This window comes from Bactrocera latifrons, unplaced genomic scaffold, assembly GCF_001853355.1.
Source record: "Bactrocera latifrons isolate USDA-ARS-PBARC rearing strain unplaced genomic scaffold, ASM185335v1 scaffold_73, whole genome shotgun sequence".
Taxonomy (NCBI): Eukaryota; Metazoa; Arthropoda; class Insecta; order Diptera; family Tephritidae; genus Bactrocera; species Bactrocera latifrons.
The window spans coordinates 981154-989666 of record NW_017537412.1 but is presented as its reverse complement, the minus strand read 5'-3'; the positions used below and the strand labels follow the sequence as shown (position 1 = coordinate 989666).

At 36.5% G+C, this 8513-nt stretch overlaps 3 protein-coding genes across 3 annotated transcripts; 2 read left to right on the top strand and 1 right to left on the bottom strand.

Moving 5' to 3' along the window:
• The first annotated feature begins 274 nt into the window (after positions 1-274).
• On the top strand, positions 275-2140 carry LOC108976160 (transcriptional adapter 3-B). Its single transcript, XM_018945096.1, has one exon. It carries the CDS (start codon positions 385-387, stop codon positions 1843-1845), a length of 1461 nt encoding a protein of 486 aa, XP_018800641.1. The 5' UTR covers positions 275-384; the 3' UTR covers positions 1846-2140.
• Positions 2141-2817: 677 nt separating this feature from the next.
• On the bottom strand, positions 2818-5418 carry LOC108976108 (probable replication factor C subunit 1). Its single transcript, XM_018945020.1, has 6 exons — positions 5096-5418; positions 4116-5033; positions 3876-4043; positions 3535-3804; positions 3303-3458; positions 2818-3211 (listed from the first exon to the last, which is right to left on the bottom strand). The coding sequence occupies exons 1-6, from the start codon at positions 5292-5294 to the stop codon at positions 3012-3014; spliced, it is 1911 nt and encodes a 636-aa protein (XP_018800565.1). The 5' UTR covers positions 5295-5418; the 3' UTR covers positions 2818-3011.
• Positions 5419-5855: 437 nt separating this feature from the next.
• LOC108976106 (3-hydroxyacyl-CoA dehydrogenase type-2) lies at positions 5856-7081 on the top strand. The gene is made up of 2 exons (XM_018945017.1): positions 5856-5995; positions 6193-7081. Exons 1-2 carry the CDS (start codon positions 5987-5989, stop codon positions 6949-6951), a joined length of 768 nt encoding a protein of 255 aa, XP_018800562.1. The 5' UTR covers positions 5856-5986; the 3' UTR covers positions 6952-7081.
• Positions 7082-8513: the final 1432 nt, after the last annotated feature.

Genomic DNA, 8513 nt, shown 5'->3' with positions numbered 1-8513 from the left:
CAGGGTTGCATGGCAACGAAATGTGTGAAACTTCTTATGCACGAGAAACTAAACACTGAAAAGCATTGAATTATCGAATTTTCATCACGATATTTATATACACATTTATTCTGTTCCCCTGTATTATAATGAATTAGAAAAAACAGGTATTATTTTAATTTTAAATATATTTAATTTAAAAAAATACCAGAAGTTTAAAAATAAACTTTATTATTAAACGAGCAACACTCGCAACATGTGTAAACAATATGGTTATTATAGTTGGCAACGCGACCATTGACAACTCGGAATAAAATCATTCTCAATCAATACAACGTAAATTGTGAAAAGACTGTAATAAAAACTTTTAATTAAAATAATTCTTGGCACAAATATCCCAAAAATATGGCAACAAGTAATACAAAAGGAATTAAGGCGTCAAATTTCGGCGCCAGCTCATCAGGTGGTGGTAACAGAACTGGTGGAAAAACCGGCCCGGTTTCGACAACGTCTCAGCCTGATGCTGACGCCAGTAGCGTTGGCATAAACATACCACTAATAAAAACTAAAGACAACAATAAACAACTACCAACATATCATGCGGCGCTGCAACGTTCAGCCGATGACTATTTGGCGGCAGAGGAATTAGACAATATACAACTAGAACTTGAAACATTGCTTTCGAGTGTTGCCCTACGTTATCGCGTACTCAAGTCAGAATATGAGAGTTTGGACAAAGATGAACGACGAAACGAACGCCGCACGAAGCATGGTGTTGGTGGCGAAACACAAACACCCAATGTAAATAGCTCGTCCAGCGGTAAACGTAAGCGTGAGGAAACGTCAAGTGTACGTAAACCCAAACACACACCCGCCTCGTCACTAAAACACACAAAACATGCTAAAAACAGTCCAGTTGCGCCGAATACTGATGACAGCATGGACTATGTGCCGCCGACCGGTTCTCATGGTCATGGACAAAATCGTGATCATCATCTGCAAAAGGTCACACTTCCCAAAAATGATACGCCAAATAAATTTTGGCTTTCCGTCGAGCCATATTGTATGCCATTAACAAATGAAGACCTGCGTTTGCTTGATGATCTCCTGGAACAGTATTCTGGACCACTAGTGCCGCCTATACCCGAACTGGGACCGCACTACTCAACAATATGGGCTACGGAAGATATGAAGGAAGTTCAACAAGCATCAAATCCCAACGCCAATTCAAATCGTTTAAAACCGCAAAATAATGCTGCAAGTGGTATGTTGAAAAAGGCTGAATCCATGATGGATGAGTGTGTTACCGGGCCTTTGACACAACGTTTAGTGTCGGCGCTATTAGAAGAGCAATTGATACAAAATCCCAGCGAACTAGCAGCATCGGCCGTGGCTGATAGCAGCAATAGCAGTAGTGAAAATACACACTCGTCCGCTCAAATGAATTTCCGTTCGCTATCGTTACTACGCAATTGTATTGATATTGAAAAACGTGTCAAAAGAGAACTAATCGAGCAAGGTATATTGGACTTGAATGACTTTCCAAATAATGATGAAGATGAAATACATGCGGAAATAAAACGTTTAATTTCCGAATTATCAGCAATAGCTGAGTACAATGGTGCCGCGTTGAAAAGGCTACATGACTCTGCCGCTGAGGAAATAAAGCGTTTGGAAATCAAACGTAAACTCGACACGGTTGACCAAGAAATACTCGAGGCTTATAAACGCACAATGCAAAATAAAGCTAAACGTAAACCGCTTAGCTTTGAGGAACAGCAGGAAATACATCGTTTAACAGCTGAGCAAAAAGCACTGTCCGATCAGCTCGAACGTTTACAGGCAAATTGTTTTCTATACGAATAGTTTTGGGCCACCACTGGTGGAGAGCAAACACCATCAGAACCGCGCTTAAGAAGTGCAACACCCCAACGCTCTATACTAGTGGCACTTTTAAATGAAAAATAGTATAGACACTTAACACAATTTAATAACTTTATAATATAACTCTTATAATTAAAAAAAATGTATGTATTTAAAAAAAATTTAAAAAAAATATAAAATGAAATTCAAACTCACCGCGGTATAGGGAGTGACCGCACCTCTGCACTGTACAACAAATAAAAACGTAATAAAGAGACCTAAATGCTGAAATACTGAAGACTACAGAAACTTTATTAATTGTCTGAAAGCGAAAATGTTCAAAATAAATAATTATTGGTAATCCTCGTGATTGCTCGGATAAAGCTTTACGGTTACAGTGCTGTTATTTAGATGAGGCACGCTTAAATTAAACTTTAACAAATGCATTTATATGCTACTGGCAAACCGCGTTTTGGTTTCGAGTGAGCAATGTAAAATTTTCCAAAACGCTTCACTGATAATGGTAACCGTGAAGTTTGTACATCTTAAGAAATTATTTGTTCTGAAAAATATTTTTCACCGCCACTGTACCTGCCGTGCAATTCGTTTAAACATTGTATGAAATTCTTGTGTAAATATTTGTTGTGGCGGCTTCTTACCGACAAAAGATAGATGGCCCATAAAATTTAATTCATTTAAATATACAGTTAGTTGGGTATATAAAATGGATTTTGCTTGCATTGGAAATTCTTCAGATTTATTGAAAAAATATTAAAATATTTTGCGTTCTATACGAGTATAAAAATCTCAATTCATTTACATATTTCAAATGTAACTTCCGCGAACACTTGTAACAAGTTTACAAACTAAATTTAGTACTAAACTATTATTTATCATGTTATTTATTCTATGTAATGTTATGTTTTTTCTCCATATCACAAATTGTGTAGAAATACTCAACGAAACAAAATGATGTTGCGAGTGATTGAGAGTATCTTTTTTATAATAGTTTACGTTCTACGTTACACGAATAGAATTTATATGAAACTTAAACATCTAGCATGGCAGTATATCACTAGTTAACCACATTTTTCAGACATTACCTCAAAGACAACTGCTTATTTTTCAAATACACAATTAATGTCAATTTAAATTTGCAGCTTTCACCGTTATTTATGCTTGGCTACAAGATCCGATTTCGTCGACACTAAAATATTATTACAAATAGCCTTATTACGCAAGTTTATATCCTCAGTTAATAGGATAACATGATCAATTTGCTGTTTGACTTGTAAACAACAGTTGATTATGCGATCGTCTGGCGAAGTGATTTCGACAAGGTGTTCCAACTCGCTAAGTGCGCTTTGTGCTGCAATCAAAAAAAAAAACACTAATTAGAGCGCATATTCACACATATAAATGTACATATATTTTTACATGTGGCTAAAACTAATATTTACCTTGTAAATGTTTATTCTTAGTTTCGAACTTGGAATTAAGGTATTTGATGGCGCGCACTGCCAGCACTTTCGTGCCATCGCCCACCGCAAATTGTTTTAATTTGTCTAGCTCTTGTAAGACACTATACGGTATATACAGTATGGTGCCGCCGGTATCTAATTGAAAGGTGGAGAAGGTCGTTGAGACATTTATGCACATTATTAATATTTGTTTACTAGTTTTGCTACTAACCGCACAATTTCATTTGGCACAACTCTTCAAGGAATGCTAAATGTTGCAACAACACGTTTGTATCCAAAACAAAGTAATAATAATCATTAAGCCATCTGCCAATTGTACCTGCCGCACCAATTTTCTGTTCTACGGCGTAACGTAGCAGATTTTCATTGACGGTGCCATAGTATTCGCCCATGGTTTCAGCTTGTTGATTGCTGGACTCATTGCTAGATAATTCAATTGTTTCCGTTTTCATCTCTTCACTTGGCATCCAGTCCATTGGTTCTAGAAACATGCGAAATAATAATATATTTAAAATATTAGTTTATTTAGAAACATTTCTAAATTGTACGCACCATCTATATTTTCAGTACTTTCGTCCGCCATCGTCGTGTCGCGTAGTACACACGCTAAAGCTGATGAGCACGCTGATGCGCATAGGCGCGTTGGGGTGGATGAATTATGGCCATTTGGGAACGCTTGTTGGGTAAGTGAATTACGTAAACGTTCTAAGCGCGAATTAGCTTGAATGCAAAGGATATTCAAAATTAGTTAGAACTCAATTTATGTATACCTAAAGACCAATTGAAACTTACCACTGCCCTGCGGGTAGGCAGGCAAGGCACGATTAGGCGATGCATATAACTGTGACGGCACTGTAGTTAAAGCGATTGCTTTAAAATCCACTGTGGCATCGCCATTAGATGGCGTTGCGGTGCCTTTCATTACAATGGTCACCGGTGCATTAGTTATGTCATTACTATTGTTGGATATATCACTTTCGCTCCCATCCTCGTCAGGTTCCCTAATTTGTACTGTAAAATTTGCAGAATTTTGCGCTCCACTTGGTTTTTTTGGTATTTTAAAACTATTTGGCTTGATACATGGTTTTAAGGGTTTTTGGCTCAAAGCGTTTTTGGCGTTGCAATAGCTGTTAAAGGTACTCTTGCAAATAGCTTTTATTTTGTTTACAATGCCGCTACCAATACCACTTACAACAGCAGTTTGCTTGTGGGAAGTCGCCTCATTTTTTTCGTCTTCCGTGTTTGGTGAATCTTTCTCTTTGAGTGGCAGGTCTTGATTTGAAGGTTTTTTTCGTTTCATCGTCTTCTCGACTGTGGCTTCAGCGGATGTACGTTTTTTGGTTTGAGTTTTGGATGACTTTTCTTTTGATTTATTTATGGTGGTATTTATTTGTGTTGAGCTGTTTGTTGGTCGCTTATCGGTTTCTTTATTAAGTAATAAAGCATCTTTGCTTGTTGATGGCTGACAATCCTTTCTGGAATCTGTTGGTGTAATAATTGTTGTGGATTTTGCCTTTGGAGTTTTATTATTTGTGTCCTTAACCCCAACACTCTTATTTTCTTTGCTTGTTGTTACAACTTGTTTTTGATTACGTTGTCGGCGTGTATTTTGGCTTTGCTTCTGTGTTAATTTTTCTTTATGCTCCTTTTTTAAATCATGTTGCAAACGCTTAAGACGATCCTGTGCTGGTGTTCGTATGGATTTTGCATCTGAAACCAAAAATTAAATGTTTTATTCAACAAAATTATGTTTGTGATAATGTTTCAATTACTTATAGTTTTTGGTGGCGATGTTGGTTTCTTTGTATCATTTGATTTGTTTAAAGGCGCATCCTCTTTGAATTCACTGCACCATTTGGTTTCGCCTGTTGCCATATTGAACATATAATATTGGCCAGGCCGTTGTTTGGACTGACATTTTATCCATTCGTCCGTGTTGGACTTGCTATTTCGTAGCTGACGCTTTTCCATTGCTTATTGTGGTTAGGAATCCTTGAAAATGCATAAAATAATTTACAAAATATAGATAAACCGTGTTGAATTTATTTTTCAGCAATTTGTTTGAATGGAAAACAATTTTTCTCACAGCTGACAGCTGACTCCATTAACCCTTATGTGTACAAAAATATTGACGCCAGAAAATTAATGAACATGAACATTAATGTACATATCGAATTTCGGGAAGATATCTTGTCAAATAAAAAGTTTTCCATGACTGGTTTTTGTTCGATCAGTTTTTATGATAGTTATTGCCTATAGATATCCAATCTCAAAAACTAAAAGTCTAACATACAAACGGACCGATTTCCATGCATATATTTATTTCCTTCTAGGCTGTCAGGGTATACAAAAATCGAATGTTTATTTTTAATTATGTTTTTCAAATACGTAAACAAAATAAACGAAAGTGAAAAGGACGAACATATTTATGATGACGCATTATTAATTAAATTTCAGTTAAGCTTTTAAAATGCAACCCTTCACTGGAAAGAATTGCTGCCATTTTAGAACACTGATATGCTCTAATTGGATTTTCACTGCCAATTGGTTTCAATTGACTGCAGAGGCAACCGGTGTTTTTCCAAAATATCGTCGTACGTTTTTATAAACTGTTGTTTTCAACACAAAGAAGTCATTTTTAATATTCACACATAAAAAGCAACATGATTAAGGCAAGTACAATAATATAAATAGCAACGTAGGTCTTGCCTTTCGCTGTCCGGTAAACAAAGTCCAAAGTTCACCTCTCAGTGGGGGTGTGTACGTATGTGTATGGCTTGGCTTTACCACGCAGTTACACTTGATTTATTATACAATCGCTATTGTCAGATTAAATAGCGTTTACTGATAACAATTCATATTCTTTTAGAACGCCGTATCTCTTGTAACTGGTGGTGCATCTGGTTTGGGTCGCGCTACGGTTGAAAGATTAGCACGTCAAGGCGCTCGTGTTGTCCTGGCCGATTTGAGCAGCTCGAAAGGCAGTGAAGTGGCACGAGAGATTGGTGATAACGTGATTTTTGTACCAGTCGATGTGACCTCCGAGAAGGATGTACAAACTGCCGTGCAGACGGCTAAGGAAAAGTTCGGACGTCTCGATTTAGCTGTAAACTGTGCCGGCACAGCTACAGCTGTCAAGACGTACAACTTCAATAAGGATGTTCCTCATCGTTTGGAAGATTTTACACGCGTACTTATGGTCAACACGGCTGGCACCTTCAATGTCATTCGTCTAGCGGCCGGTGTAATGGGTGTCAACGAGCCAAATAGGGATGGACAACGTGGTGTTATTATAAATACCGCTTCGGTTGCTGCATATGATGGTCAAATTGGACAAGCTGCCTATTCGGCTTCGAAGGCTGCTGTTGTTGGCATGACGTTGCCAATTGCACGTGATCTTAGCACACAAGGCATACGTGTGTGTACAATTGCGCCCGGTCTTTTCAACACACCAATGTTGCAGGCTTTACCAGAGAAGGTGCGCACCTTCTTAGCCAAATCCATTCCCTTCCCTCAACGTCTGGGTGATCCATCGGAATATGCGCATTTAGTGCAGTCCATCTATGAAAATCCATTGTTGAATGGCGAGACTATTCGCATTGATGGTGCGCTCCGCATGCAACCTTAAGTGCTTTATTACAAAGTAATCTCACCGGTGAATTAGCGCACTCAGCCGGTCATATTGTTGCATTTAATCGGAAACTATTGTTTTTTAAACCTAGGCATAAAATATAATGTTATACGTGTATCCAAAAGTCGATAATAATTTTTTGTAATATTTCAAAGCTGAAAGTAAAGTGAAATTTTTTCAGATTTTTTATAAAAATTAAATTTTTACTTCTTCGTTATCAGTTTGCCTTATCTTCGTTTGGCGATAAGCTTGTTTATTATTAAATATTGTTAGAGTTATCTCGAATGGGTTTGTTTGCTGTTGTCGTGGTGCATTAATTCTGCTGCCCTGCTATTGGCAATCAACCGATTTCAATATATTTTTCAGCGAATTTTGTTTTTCTTTGTTATTTAAATGTGTATATTGGTATATGTGTGTATGTACAAACAAGTATATTTATGTGCACATTTAATATATCAGATTATCTTATCTGTTTTGCATTATTTTTCTGTACCTAAGCAATTTTATTATACTAGAGAAGGTTCACGGCGCGGAGATCGTAAAAATATTTTTGGCTAATTCGGTCGAGATTAGGGAGTTTCACCAGAGAACATAAAGCATATGCTCTCTGTCTGATCAAAGCCTCTAATGCCCAATATATGTATGTATGTATATTTATTTAGGTAATAATGGAAATATGACTATTATAAATTCCTACAGATTTAATGGAATTTATCATTAAATAGGTCAAATTGCACACACATATGTACATACATACATACATATATACATAGTCGCTTGCGCATTGTAAATATGCGAATCTGTAAGCGTTCATTTGTAAACATTGAAATTAGCATAATTTTTCTCATTTATCACTGAATATGCTCAATTCTGCTATTTTCGATGCTCCTGGTAAATATTGGTGAAATCCGCTTATAGAAAAGAGTACCCGTGCTTTTGTGGTGAAATCCACTAATAGAAAAGAGTACCCCTTAAAAATGAAATATCGTAAATTTGGCAACGCGGTGAACTTTCTCTATATTATACATTCTCTGGTATGTAGTTGGCAACACCACATCCGCCGCCATACTGTTATTTCTAAAATATTCTAAATGTCAATTTTAATTTTTCTCTGAGAGTGAATTTGTTGATAATTAGTAAAAATTTAGTGCTTAAAAGCTATTAATGTGTTAAGTGTGCAGTGTATTGTGATTTAAAGAAGCTAAAGTGTAAATAAAATGTTTTTTTTGCGTTAAATACCGAGGTATGCGTACGCGTGAAGACATGTTAATTCGTGATTATACATTATATTATATAACTAAAATGAAAGCTACTGAAGCATTGCAAGTTGTCTGATATATAAGAAACTGTGAATTTATGCAAAAAAAGGTCTTCCGGCCGGGTAAAATCTTTGCATAACTTTAAACGACCACCAACGTGGTAATGCGTTCGTTGACATAACCTCGCACGAAAATTCAAATTCACAAATGTTCACACTAATATCATATCCAAACTAATAAGCTCCCATTAGTGTCGTTAGAAGTCTCAATATTTAATATTTATATATTTATAACAAAAAA

Excerpts from the sequence above, each read along its gene's own strand:
- LOC108976160 (XM_018945096.1), top strand. The coding sequence starts at position 385 with ATGGCAACAAGTAATACAAAAGGAATTAAGGCGTCAAATTTCGGCGCC.
- LOC108976108 (XM_018945020.1), bottom strand. The coding sequence starts at position 5,294 with ATGGAAAAGCGTCAGCTACGAAATAGCAAGTCCAACACGGACGAATGG. Across the intron at positions 5,034-5,095 it reads ATCGCCACCAAAAACTATAA|ATGCAAAATCCATACGAACA; the intron begins GTAATTGAAACA and ends TTTTGGTTTCAG. Across the intron at positions 3,212-3,302 it reads TAAGAATAAACATTTACAAG|CACAAAGCGCACTTAGCGAG; the intron begins GTAAATATTAGT and ends TTTTGATTGCAG.